The sequence below is a fragment of the Pagrus pagrus genome (assembly GCF_965226575.1).
Source record: "Pagrus pagrus genome assembly, chromosome: 14".
Classification (NCBI taxonomy): domain Eukaryota; kingdom Metazoa; phylum Chordata; class Actinopteri; order Spariformes; family Sparidae; genus Pagrus; species Pagrus pagrus.
In genome coordinates this window covers 22,920,264-22,934,697 of record NC_140198.1, presented here as the reverse complement: position 1 = coordinate 22,934,697, position 14,434 = coordinate 22,920,264, and the positions used below count along the sequence as shown (strand labels likewise).

General features: G+C 45.1%; 1 protein-coding gene across 1 annotated transcript in view; it reads left to right on the top strand.

The window, feature by feature from the left end:
* fam222ba (family with sequence similarity 222 member Ba) overlaps positions 1 to 13,853 on the top strand; it is a 32,726-nt gene extending 18,873 nt beyond the window's left edge. The window contains exons 2-3 of the mRNA XM_084373147.1: positions 2,529 to 2,656; positions 10,052 to 13,853. Coding sequence (XP_084229273.1) covers positions 2,575 to 2,656; positions 10,052 to 11,760 — 1,791 coding nt within the window. The 5' untranslated portion in view covers positions 2,529 to 2,574 and the 3' untranslated portion in view covers positions 11,761 to 13,853. The remainder of the gene's footprint in view (positions 1 to 2,528; positions 2,657 to 10,051) is intronic.
* The last annotated feature ends 581 nt before the right edge of the window (positions 13,854 to 14,434 follow it).

The following is a 14,434-nucleotide window of genomic DNA, read 5'->3' as shown; positions in this document are numbered from 1 at the left end:
ATGAAAGCCACACAGTTATTCGCACACTTTTATTACGGTTCTATAAGTAGCTGGTGGAGACTTGCCGAGTCACGGGGGCCCCGTAATACTCTGAGAACCCTGTGGTGTCTGTCTGCACGGGGCTGATAGTGTGAGACGCCTGGCTTAACTCCACCAAGCCAATCCCTGCTCCACAGGCCGGCCCAGCTGGCTCGGCTCGGCCTCCACAGACACAACTCTGTTTCCACTCAGGACAGGAGGGGCTGTGTCTCTATATGACAAAGGCTGCTCGGCCACCTATTTGCCTGGCTGGATGGAGAGTCAAGCCCTATTCCAGACCAGGCTAAAACCTCTGGATGGTGGTCAGAGGGCAATTAGGGCTCAGCAGAAGCACGCAGCGGAGCCTGTCACGAGCCGATTACGACCTGAGGAGGAGCACCTCCAATTTTAGCGAGCTCAGTCCCTGTGTGGACTCGACACTCTATCAGGTGTAGTCATCCAGCTCCTGATACAAATAGTCCATGTGTTGAAAAAGCCTCCGTGGGGGCGGGTGCCTTTGTAGCAAGCGCCAGTGTTTGGCGTGTGATGTATATTTGAAGTCACTGTGGCAGTGGTGCTGATACGCGAGTCAGTAGACGTCAGGCGTCTGTCTGCTGGGTTTCATCTCCTCCTGCTCGGCGCTGCAAAGCAGAGTGTCAGCTGGGGCATTACCATAGGCTGACCTTTGCCGCAGCGCTCCCCACTGCACAGCTTTCTGACATTCAGGGGCGCTGTGGGGGAGGCAGGAAGGGGGTGGGCTGATGGCCTGTTGGCTGTTTTTTTTGCCTGTAGTCTGTTGATGTGTGTGTTCTTATAACAAATGAAATGACAGTTTCCGCTGGAGCTTTTTTTACATTTTTTTCCCACATCATTTCACTCTCTTGCCACTGTTCCGCTTTTGAAATCCAGAGCAAAGACACTTTTGTATTTGATATTTAGTTTTTCCTCCACCCCAAACCTGCCTGTTGTCAAAGAGATTGCTGTTATCTTTGTGTGAAATCTTGGCACCCTGATAAATGAGAGAGAGCTGGAAATCTTGCCTGCTGACATCAAGGCGCTATGTACCTAAAATCCTTCCAAGGCCGAGGGAAAAGAATAACATATCAGGCCAATTAAAGTTAATGCGTGGTGACACCCTGAATCGAGGGCAGGGATTGCTGCCATATGGCGGTCCAGGCTGTAAATCAGAAAGCAGGGGGAAAAGGTGGAGGATGAGAGGAGTGGGAGGCTGGGTAGCAGAAAGGGTGACGCAGCACCAACACCCCCAAATCCTCAGATCTGTCTCAAGACTGCAGCTCCGCCACCCACCTCTCTCTCTCCCTCTACCCTTTTCTCCCTTCCTCCCCCCTGCCGCCGTGCCCCTGCAGCACCCCAAGGTGCAACGCTCTCAGGTATCTGTGTAGAACTGGCAGCTTCATTAAGCCTTGTTTTTTCTCCTCTCGCTGGGAGGATTTAAATGAGCTGTCATCCTGACCTTTTTGAGCTCCTGCTTTTTAAAGCAAGTTCAGCAACCCCCCGCCACCCCAAACCCGCCACCCGTCTTTCTCTCTTTCCACCTTTCTCTCTCGCTTTGTCACTCTTTCCTCCACTTGTCTCTTCTCCCTGCAGGGGGGGAAGACACTTTTAAGCCATCACCCCACGGCAGACAGGCACGCCAAGGTTGTTTTGTGGGTAATTGCCTCTCTCATAGACGCCGTTTGTCTGCGCACACTTGCCGCCCTCTTCTGATGCCATGCAGCAAAAGGGGAGGGCACGGACTCTGTAGACTTAATTTGCTCCCTGACTGTTCTTCAGTGCTGATTAAGCAAGCATCTGTGGTGTTTTGAATACAGCAGTAAGCCAAGTGGAGCATGGCTAACGTTTTCTCCCTCTCTATTACATCAGGTTATTGCACAAAGTGGCAGGCATTTATTGTCGCTGTAGCCCTGTTTATTCGTTTCTTTTCAGCACAGACTGAGGCGGCCCCATTGTTTAATGTCCCCAAAATAAAGGCCTCTCTGAGGTCTGAAGGACCGCAGTATCGATCAGAGACTCACTAACTTGTCAGCACCAGGCCTCCCGACTGTGTTCTTTTTCGAGTGTACAGGAGTCATTAATTTCCTCCGCCATGGTCTGGTTGAGGCAGAGAGGTAAAGTGCAGGTAGCAGGGTCCAACTAGCTGGCTAACATGCAGGGCAAGGAGGAGGAGGCGGAGGAGGGACTGAGTCGATTTAAAGCTGCCAGGCCCTCAGGCCCAGTCTGCCCGTTTTACTTCAGCTGTTTGATGTTTAATTGAAGTTGTTATTGGCATCAAATGTCACCTTACCTGATGCTCCAGGTGTGAATCAGTTTCTAATTGAAAGGTAACTATGTCTCCCTCAGCCCTGTGCCGCCGGGGATCGGCCACAGAGTTCTATTAGTGTGGACCCAGCCTCTGTATCACCACGCACCATGTGCTGCCTTGCAGTTATGTCTGACTGCTGACCTCTCCCCCTCTCTCTCCCCCTCTCCCTCTCCCTCTCTCTCTGCAGTGTGAGGAGAAGTGCGTGTCCCATGTTGCATTAGTGTCTGTGTGAAATGCTGGCCTGTCTGCCAGGGCCAGGTGACCTCCCCCTCCAGCTTCTCCCCCACACGCAGATGAACACTGGACTTCAGAAATGTAAGTACTGATCTCGGGACCCACACACACACACACACACACACACACACACACACTATTAACTACCACCACCACCATCCCACACAACAAACCAAGCTGTTACAATCCTGCTGCCCGCCCCACGTCAGATGCCCATGCCAGCCCTGGCCTGGTTCTTCTTCTGCAGCTTTGTGTTAAAACCAGAACGAGAGAGAGAATATTTTGGTGCTCCAGGAGCACTGATCTGTCTTCAAGGGAAATTAGGATGAACTGCGCCATTAATTTGCTGATGAACAGTGAACTGTCTCCCTCCCTCACTCCCTCATGGCCCCTGAAGATCTGTCTGCCACATGAGTGCAGTCCCGTGTGCGTACTACAGTGCTATCGCCACATTCATGTGTTAGATTCAACCATCTCGGCTACTTTTCACCATCAGGAGGAGTCGGTCACTGTCAGACTCACAGACAGATTGCGGCCGAGCGGTTTTGCCCTGATGATCTTGTAATGTGAGTGAATTTAAGACGCAATCTGCTGCCCCCGGTTTAATGGCCGACTTGTCAGAGCTGGCCCAGTTTATTCAATGTGTTTGAGTTTCACAACTCGACTGCTGACAAACTTGGACTCTTTGCTGTGTGAAGGGCAGCAGCACAAATGGAGAGTTGAAGTCGGCAGCGAGAGCTAAGGCAGGATCTGGATCTGATCAGTGAGATTGGAGGAGATTAATGTGAGACAAGTGATGAATGGAAATGGAGGCAAAAAGTCAGTGTCGTTGTCTTTCTGTTGTACCTTGTCTTAACAGATTTTGAACTGACATTTCACTGTTTTTTAAAGTGTAAATGTTCATTTATCTCTTTTTAGATACATTTAAATGAACCTTCATATTCTGTAATAATGTGTGGTCTCAATTAGAGCTGCAGCAATCTATTAAAATAATTTTAAATTAAAATCAATTCATCAAATTCCAGCTTCTTGAATGTGAATATTTACTCCTCCATGACAGTAAACTGAATATCTTTGGGTTGTGTACAAAACAAGACATTTGAGGACGTCATATTCAGCATTTTCTTTCATTCAACAAACTGATTAATCGAGAAAATAATCAGCAATGAAAATAATCGTTAGCTCCAGCCCTAGCCGCGGTGATGTCATGCTGCATACACTATACCATCAGTCTCTTTATCTCTCCTGCAGCGAGCTTGTTAGATATACCAAAAAGGATCAGTCATTTCCCAGACATCGATTATGGCCCATCCATTTGGTCAGCTTGATGCATTCGATCATAAAAAGTCTACGTCTCCTTATGCTCCTGCCTGTTTCTCGGAGAGGAAGCTCGGCCCCAGCTTGACCCATTTCTGCAGCAATTTTTTTTTGTTGTAAAATGCTCCAGCTCATCAAGACTGTAATTTCAGAATCACAGTAATCAGCCAACCCCCAGGAGATCAGCGAGCGTGAGGGAGTCTGCTAAGTGCCAACGTCTGTTGCCTCACTCAGGCAGGCTTGTGACATGGTGCAGCCGTCAGCTACACTGTTTCTCTTGCTCTTCCTTTATGTGACACACTGTAAGGCACATCAGAGCACGAGGCACAACCCGAGTTCAATTTGTTTCTCTGGCCAGAGCTGTAATCCATTTTGGTGATGGAGCGTGCTTCTCACAGCACGGCCGGTCATAGAAGTGTAATTTCAATCTATTTTTTCTCTCCTCGTCATTCTCTTATAATGCTCTTCCTTTTCATCTGCTCTTCAAAGTGTCATTAACAGACACGGTGTTACATCAAAAGCTGTGGAGCTGTTTTTCATTTAGACTAAATCATTTTTTATCAAAGTGCCATAGGAAAAACTGAACTAAAAAAAAAAAAATGCTGTCAACTATCCGACCTCTTTAGATCACCGTCTGTATGTCTGCAGTTTGTGCAGCTGTTGTGTTTCCAGCTCTCTGTGCGCTGCCACACACAGCCAGAACCAGGGCTCAACCCTCCCGGCTGCCCACAGGACTCGTTGTCTCTGCAGAGCCCCGTCGTTCACCCAGCATGGAAGATCATTTGACAGCTTAACTCCATGAGAGATGCGCTTGACTGCTTTTAGGTGAAATTCACAGACTAGTTGTCACTTGCAATCTTTATTCAACACACTGACAAGTTCCCTCAGCAAAAAAAAAAGCCTCAGATGGAGAGTTAGCATAATTAGCTCCAATTTGTGTGCCTTTCTTTGTGCACTATCCTTGCAGCTACTCAGTCTTGTGTTACAGTATCTCGTCTTTGACACTTTCCCCTCCCTCTGTTTTCACAGAGAACTCTAGATCACCAGGCTCGCCGTGCTCTGCGACCTCTCGTGTGGGTGAATCCGTGCATAGGAGAGTCATTTAAAGTTACGAGCTTGCAGGTTGCTGTCAGAGGCAAGGCCAGAGCAGCTGCTCTGTTTATCATGAGGGAGTGACTGTTAGCAGATGATGGCTGTGAAATGTAAAGGCTGTCGGAGGAGTAGATCAGGTACGCGGAGAGACATTGGGTCAGGAAGAAAACGGCTCATACTCCAGGCAGGATGACTCAAGAACCACAAAGTGGCCCTTGCTTCTCAGTTCTTCCAGGCTGAACAAACAGCGAGTACAGCTGGGCCACTCGGCTGATTTTCACATCTCAGTCCCTACTGAGATCAAAAGCAACCATCTTCTCTTCCCCTCCTTATAATATTATTCATTTTTCAAAGGTCTATCAGCATGGGATGCTCTGCTCAAACGCCTGTAAAAATGTAAGGAGGTGGCATCATGTGGGAAAGCAGATTCACATGTCTAATTTGACGCTGAAGCTTCAGACCTAATTTCCTGCTCTTGTGTGAAAATCGCAATTTACAGCAGCATGAGCCCCTGCCCCCCGCTGCTTAAACCTTGTTCAATAAAAACAGTAGTTTGAATAAAAGAAACCCTAATTAGTGCCTGCTGACTGTGCACTTGTGTTCCAGCTAGCTAGCTAGCAGCGGGGTAATTAACGCATGGCCAGACTGGCCTCTTCCCCGTTCCCTTCCTGGGAACGTGCTTAGCTGGAGATCTGAGAGATGATATGCTCGCAGCCGCCTACAAACTTCACTCATATCCTCATTAACCCTCCCTTGATGCTTTAAGCTCTTCAACTAATCCAGGTTTCAGGTTAAGGTTGAAATGCTAATAAGCTACACTTGCTTACTAGGACATATAATCAACAGCTGCCAGATCCCTTAAACAGACATAAACAGCAGGAGGTCGATTTGATCCTCTGTTAGGGGAAACTACTCTAAACAGCAATTTACCGATTTCATTACATGTTTTTTTTTTTTTACTGCCGTTCTGTTAAACTCTTCATTCTGATTTGCTTTTTTTTTTTATCCCAAAATGCCTGCCTAAGCTTTGTTAACAATGTATAATCCCTTTTCCAATTTAATGGATTGGTCAGTTTCCAGACATTGACATTGCTTTCTTTGCTACTTGCCTGAGTCTTCCAACTTAAGTATAAAACTCATTACACAAGTGCCAGTGGCAAAGGAATAACACTGTACACGGCTACATGCTCGCTGCCATTTTTCTTGCGTTGCGTCTCAATCTAAAATAAAGAGAATGCTACGTTTCCCTCGACCTTTAACAGTTCACATTGTTTAATGTCCTTGTATAGCAATATAAAACCAGACATTCCAGTGTTATTCCAAGGTTTGTGGAAGACTTAGGCACATATTTGGCAGAGTTTGGGCATCAGGAAGATTTTTCAATGAAAAAATATGCGATTTCAAATCCCTTTGGACAATTATTATATCTGTGTACAAAGGAAAAGCTCGAGCAGATTGTAAATAAGAGACAAAAAGTGTACAAGAAAACTATCAAAAGAAGTCCACAGTGGACTAACTACAACCATTAGATCAGGGAAAAGTCAGTTATCTAGTTTTGATGCTCTCCACATTGATTTTACATTAATTTGGCTTAGTTGGTGCCCAAAATGGCGTGAGTGCTGCTCTTAAGCCTTTTAATGGCAGAGAAGATCCTGCATACATAAATATTAATTTATTATTCATTTCAGGTATTATACTAAAGGGGCTCCGTGGAACTTCTGCGATATGCTGGAAGCCAGTTGTTACTTTAGCTTAGTTGACTCTAAAGTAACGTCAGCTACTGTTGCTCTGTTAGCAGAGCAGAGAGATGCGTACTCGAGAATGTGCATAAAGTTACAACCTTTGGACTTTTGTCGTGGAAAATCCTCCTTCACAAAGAAATCCACAGTCCAGCATCATTAAAGGTGCCATAATATGCTCATTTTCAGGTTCTTACTTTTATTGTAGGTGTCTACTAGAAATATGCTTTAATGTTCCAAAAATCACATTATTTTTCTCATACTGTCCATTGCTGCAGCACCTGTAGACACATCGTCCATCTGAACGCTCCATTTTAGTGCCTGATTGGTCAGAACTCATAGGCCTGAGCAGGCACCACCCACTTTTTTTTCTGCCTTAGCCATGCCAGTGTTTTTGCAGCCATGGGCCTGCTGGGGGCGTGACTGAGGGCAGTGATTGTACAGTTGTGACATCACAACCTCACAAAAATTCTGACGATTTGTTTAAAGGCACAGTTTCTGAACACGGGCTCAGCAGAACTTGGACCTGCTTTATAATCAAAAAAGAGGAATTCTCACTTACCTTTTTTGTTTTTGATAAATTGTCACATAGACCCCTTTAAGTTCATACATTTCATAATCCAGAATGTCCACATTTGTGGATTTCCTGTCCATAATAAAAAAAAATTCTTTCAGGTCTATGACAAGAACAGTCTGCGACATTAGGATTAAATTATCATAACCTGATTAGAAACCTATACAGAAACTAAAAGTTGTTCCTGTCTCTGTATTAATAACCCCTACTCCACCCTTCCATGTTGGCTTAGTATGTACACTTATATCCCCACACAGCTCTTCTGCGCCTCTCAGAACACAGAGCAAACCCTGAAATAAGATGTTCCCTTTAAAGTCACTGTGGTCTTTAGCATTCATTCAGGCTGTCCACAATCCTGGTTTCATCCAGAAGATCGTATTCCCATGAAATGATAAAGGATGTTTTATTCATTGCAACAGCTGATTGTACTCTCTTTCCACCTACTTACAACCCTTTCTACAGCTACATTGACACAAGGTTTGAAGACCAAGGAGGCTGTGCCAGAACTCACAGGCTCTAAATACATCTTGAATACTGACAGCAAACAAGTTGCATTTGTCAAAGCGTAGGTTTGAAATGGTATATATTGTATACTATTGTAATGTTATGTTCTAATGTTTATTTTCATTATTGATTAATCTTATTAACTTTAACTTTATTTTTATTTGTATGGCACTTTTCATACATACAGCAACACAAAGTGCCTCACAGGATAAAAACATAAAAGAAAAGTTATTAATTCTTTTTAGGGTCAATCGATGTATCATTTAGTCTATAAAATGTCTTCTTCAAATTTTTTGTCCAATCAGCTGTCCAAACTCTTCATTCACCATCATAATGACAAAGAAAAGCACCAAATCCTCACATTTAAGAAGCCAAAACAAGCAACTGTTTGACATTTTTGCTTGAAAAATTACTAAAACAATTAATCAATCACCAAAATAGTTGGCAAATCATTTTCTTTCAATCAACTTATTGGTTAATCAATTAAACATTGCAGCTCTACTAAATGTAGCCTGTTGATACCCTGAAAACTGGGTATGCTAATTGTTAACCATCAAACTGCTTATGTGGTTATTTAGTGAGCCTCTAAGTCACTATAAGAAACATCTTTTCGAACACCATCATTACTCATTACCTGTGTTTGACAGATGAAGTCCATCCTCAGCATGTCTGTGAGTCTGTGTCTAAGTGTTAATTTATCTGTGTTTGCTTACCCTGGCATTTATTCAGCAACAGACATTAGGCCTCAGTGATGGCGGGTGTCGAGCTCCAGCTCCTTGGCCTAGACCCCTGCATTAATGAGGCTGCCATCAGCAGGCTGAACACTTAGTCACAGGCAGCCCCCTGTGTGCCGCCCCATACCGGCCCCGCACATCGCTGCCCATTGTTTCCTGTTCACAAATAAAGCGGGAATTAATTAGCCAGTTGGCACAACTCTTGGTGCCGCCGTGTCAGTGCTCGCGGTTCAGCTCTGTGCCTCATCCCTCAAGCCCAGTCTGTCTGCTGTGAGACTGAGCATAATGGCCATGGCCGCATGAAACCGCAGACCTCTGCCAGCAATTCAGAAATTACCGCTCACTCAACAACAGAGAAAAGTAGCCCGTATATGCTGTGATGACGACATCTGTTTTACCTGAACTGAAAAGTCCCCTCCTTTTTTTTTTAAAAAAAAAAAGAGTAAATCCAATGTAGCTCAGTTACAAGTCAGACCAGTGATCCTTCCCACAGATCAGCTCCACTCATGTCCATCAGTCCGAAAGCTGTGGTGTAAGTAGGTCAGACTGGCGGGGCTGTGGTGATGTGGACAGAGAGACAGAGGAAAGCAGGGAGAAGAGCCTGTCGTTCTCTAAAACGATTATCACTGACTTTTATTGTGTTAGTGAAGAAAAGTGGAAGGGGGCACACTGCGTTAAAATGAAATACGCAGTCATATCCACCAGACTGAAAACGGGCACATTATGTACAAGACACTGACATATCAGCCGACACCTGCGTGATCCTGCCGCTCATTTTAAACAGGCTCATAAATGAAACGCGCCTTCGCGCTCACACATGCACAAACACATAATCATGTTCACATTGTCACTTTGGCATTGTTAAATTTAGCCACGGTGCTTAGCAGGTGTAACAAATGTCTGCGAGCTGAGGCCTGGGAGGTGTTCCCGCAGATCAGAGCCGCTGCTGCTGTGTCTGATTACTTGTCTGCTGTCATGGAGCTCTGCTCTCTGCGTCTATCTCTTTCTTTCCTTCCCCCCAAAGCAACCACGGGGGACCATCACTGCCTTGCGTATTCTTTGTTTAGTTTGTGATTCAGTAGCAAGAAGCGTAGCCCCCCCTCCCCCAGACACATTCTTATTGTTTGCCCGGATGCTACGTCAATTAAGGCCACTAAAAGCTGCTGACCTCAAAGTCACAGCCGCCACCACAAAATTGGATATAGGACTGGGAATGTGTCGGCTGCAATAATTCAGCTGAGAATGAGATTGGAAATCTCTTTGTCCTCGTGAGATGGAGTCTGTGAGGGTTTTAGGAGAAAACAGCGAGGTATGGAATATGAGAGCACTGTCCAATCAGGTTCCCCTCAGCAGCTCAGATTACAATTGATGTGCTCTTTTGTGCCATATACACTTCCACCTGGATTAAGTTGTCTGACACATTGTTCCTCTCTAACCATGCCCTTCATCTCCCCAATTCTGTCTCTTCTTGCTTTCTCTCTGTCTCACCTCTGACCTGTCCTGTCCTCCACCCCAGGGGACACCACACAAAGGATGAGATCCGCTCCGTTTCCAACCCCTGCAGAATTGGATGCATATGCTAAGAAAGTTGCCAACAACCCCCTCACCATCAAGATCTTCCCCAACAGTGTCAAGGTCCCCCAGCGAAACCACGTGCGCCGTACAGTGAACGGGCTGGATACGTCAGGCCAGCGCTACAGTCCTTACCCTTCGTCTCAGGCCAGTGCCAAGACCGGCCTCCTCGCCATCGTCAAGGTGCCCACAGTCAAAGGCATCTTAAAAGATTTTGACGGCAGCCGGGCTCGCTTGCACCCTGAAGTCATCATGAACCCTCCCGCCGGATCCTACCAAGTGGCTTCGACCAGCACTTTAAACCACCACCCACCTCTGCCGAACCTTCCTCGGCTCCAGCAGAGCTTACCCCTCCAAACACAGGACCCGCCTCAGACTCTACAGATGCCCCTTCCTCAGCAGCAGGGTCCCACCCAGACCCTCAGACACCATCCCCCCATGGCCCAGCATCCTCAGGGCCCACCCAGACTCCAGACTCTGTCTCAGCATCCAGCCCTTGGCATCCCACAAGGGCCCCCCACCGTCATGCTTCAGCAGCAGCACCTTCAGCAGCAGCCGCCACCTTGCCTGCAGGGGAGCAGGAAGCTGCCAGATGGCGAAGCTCCGCCTAATGTTACCGTCTCTACCTCAACCATTCCACTCTCCATGGCCGCTGGGCTGCACCAGGGCCGCCAGGCCGACCTGAGCACCATAGTGCATCAGATCAACCAGTTCTGCCAAGCACGTGCCCAAGGTGCAGGAGCCACCTCCATGTGCGAGGGCCAGATCGCCAACCCCAGCCCCATTAGTCGCAACCTGCTCATCAGCGCCTGCTCCAGGGTGTCCATGCACAGCAACCCTGCCACCCCTGGCTTCCCACCACCCAACTGCATTATTGGCCCTCATGAGAAAGCCACCGCCCTGGTGGGAGGTCACCCACCGCCAAGCATGGCTGCAATGAACCACTTGCCTTCCAACCACACTGATCTCAAGCAGCAGCACCACCTGCAGCATCTGCATCCGCAACAGAATCAGCAGCAACAACAGCTGCAACACAACGCCCAGCATCAGAAGATGCGCTCTTGGAATCAGCACCAGTTGGCTCACGTTTCCCACATTCAGAACGGTGGGACCCACCTCTGCAAGCAGCCTTCCAGGGACCCCGCCTTCCATTTTAAGGGCATGGGCTACCCTGCAGAGGTGTGTGTGGGTCAGCCTTACACACTGAAACCTCCCGTAGAGAGGCCCACCCCCTCTCCCCCCGTCAACAACTGCATGCCCAGCCACATGGCCCACTACACTAATGGTCACTACTTCCAGTCCCACATTTGGAACAGCAGCATCCTCCCCACACCCAACAGTGACAGCTCCGGGTCTCAGGACATAGCCATGTCATTCCACGGTGCGGGCCCAGGAGGGTGCACCACGCTAGACTGTGGGCCCGCTGGGGCTCCCCATTACAGGCTGGGAACGAGCTCCTCCACCACCTCCTCCTCCGCCCAGACTAATCTGATGCAAACGGCAGATTACTTGGGTGGGGACTTCCAGACGCCCTATTTCCGCGATCAGAATCTCGGATTGATGGGCAAGATGCACAGGCCTCCTCTGAGCAGGGTAGGTCCAGAGGTTGGGGATGGCAGAACGGCTCTCATCCAGCACCCAGGGTACAGATAAGCTATGGCCTTGTCTACACGACAGTTATCAAAACCCCTTTGTTTAGTCTTAAGAAAGGAAACACATGAATAAAACTAAATTGATAACTTAAACAAATGACCGCTAATGTTAAAGAGGGTAAATTAATATATTTAATGAAGAACAGTAGTTTTTCTTTTTCTTTTTTTTTTTTTTGTTCTTTTTTAATAAATCTTGCAAGTGATCAATTGCTGCTTTTATTTTTGTTAATGAGTGCTTTTACCTGGCACTTTAGGGAACTTTTTTATGTGTGTGTGTGTGTGTGTGTGTGTGTGTGTGTATACACACATCTGTACTGTGTGTGTCATTCCCACCTCTACTCTGTTGTACTATCTGTGTGCCTGGATCTCAACAGATCCTGTGTTATTTCTGCTCCAGAACTATCGGTTAGGTTTTCTTATGCATGTAAGAAGGATAGATCCCTGACTGAAAAAAGCAACATCGGCTGATGGATGTTTTTTTTTACAGGGTCATGTCATAAATTTGTTGCTCCGATTAGTTTTATTCAAATTTTCATTTTGGTGTTGATGCTCAAATCTCATTGTCACTTCAAGATTAAACGCAATCATTTGAGGACAGAAGAGAGAGTCACGATCTTGTGTCAGTGCAAATCCATCAGACACTGGAGACTTCAAAGTACAGCCGGAAAAGCTTGCTGTATGCACATGTACACAGAGGTTTTAATTCTTTTTAAATGTAATTATTTATTTGTATAGTTGTGCTATTCAAGACTGATTCCTCTCTGTCAGATAAGGACACTTGTAATCAGGTTGTTTGTACATAGCAAAGATCCAGCAGGGAGCAGATATGTTGAAAAGATGATGCTCTGTCCTGCTGAAAATGCTGCAATGAATTCAGGTGTTTAAAAAAAAACAAAAAAAAAAAACTTTTTGTCAATGCCAGGAAGGTTTGGCAACAAGATTGTGAAACATTTAGTGCAGAAAAAAGTCATGACAGATTAACTCTCATACCTTAAAATGGCCAAAGTCAGGTTAACAAGGACACACTGTTATTATGAAGATGTGCCATTTCGTGTTTGTTTCCTTTTCAGATCGTTATTGTTACAAATGACAAATGTATTACTTGAATGTTGAGATTATTTGTTTTGCAAGTGGCGAGGGGGATAGTTAGTTATGAGGACAAAACTCTGGAGTAGAAGAAATAATAGTGTTACTAATGTCATGTAGAATCGAACTGCGAGCCTAACCAGAGTTTTGATCCCGACAGCGGGAACTTAAGTGAATTAAGTTATGTGTAGTTGCTACTGATTCTGATGTGAAGTCTGCTCGGAAAGACCAAATTGATCACTTGCAAGATCAGGTAAAACAAAACTGACGTTTTAAGTTTAAAGTGAAACAGCAAATGCATTGTTTATTTTATTGTACACTGGCTTACCTACTAGACTACTGTAACTTTAAAGTTTAAAGATTGTGTGTGAATGTTGCCTGCTGATGTGAGTAGAGTTAAGGGCGAGTGTGAGTGTGTGTACGTGAGAGTGTGCGTGTCTATAAACACAATGACGCCCATGTTCTGTTCACCTAACTCCCTAACAGCCCTTAAAAAGCCTTAAGTGTTTGGTCCTTGGACTTCCCTTGAAAATGAGCATGGTTTTAATGAAAACCCCAAATAATGAGGAGAAAGAAGAAGGAGAGGATACACAGAAACAGCAATTTTTTGTTTCTTTTTTTTTCCTGGTCTTTTTTATTTTAATGAAGTTTTGTTGAATAGACAGAGCAATTCCTTAGAGATTCTTTATTATGAAAAGCAAGAAAAAGGAGTAATATTTTGTAATTATATATTTTAGCAATGTGTAGTTACTGAGCTGTAACGTTTTTTTTTCCAAGTTTCAAAGCTTCAGTTTGCAGTTGTGACTATTTATAATACTTGATTTGCTTGTTATTTAAATTTTATTTTCTTCTTTGTTTCTTGTATTATTGCTGTGAAATGGAAGAAGGTCCAGAAGCCTTTCTTTTGTGTCATTCTGTACGACAGATAAGAGGCAAGAGCGTGAGAGTTGTGCTACTCTTTTTGTAATATTGTAATAATAAAATAAAGTTCTAATTTATGCTTTGAAATGAGTCTGAATTGTTTTTTGGAATACATGCAACATTCATTTAGACTGACTGACAGCAGGTGCACAGTATTCTGCTTCCCCCTTCGTTCTGCATGAGTGGGAAAGGGTAACTCTTAATTTTACACCTTCAAGTGTGTTTACAGCTCTTGGAGAGTACTACATATGTGAAAAAAGGAGTATAAAGTCTTTTGTTGCTCCAGAAGAAGCTACATGTAATCAGATAAATTGCCTCCAGTGATGTCACTGAGTGGCTCAGTTGCATTGTGGTTAATGTAGGCACCATGTTTTGTAGCGGAAGAACGTTTTTATACTTCAAGGTCATATTGATAACAACACTTTTATTGTTATGCAGACACATTATTTTGTAAGAATAATACATCTACAGAGCTTGTGAAAAGCAAGCCTTAAAAGTATCTCTTTTCCTTAAAAATTACGATTGTAAATAAATAATTTTACAATGTTTATCAGGTCCGAAATGATTGTGTTGTTTATCTCTGTGTAAGAATCCTGACATTTAGTTCCAGCTGATAACAATGTTTATCAGTCAATAGTGTAATGCCGTTGGTATCACTTGGTATCTGT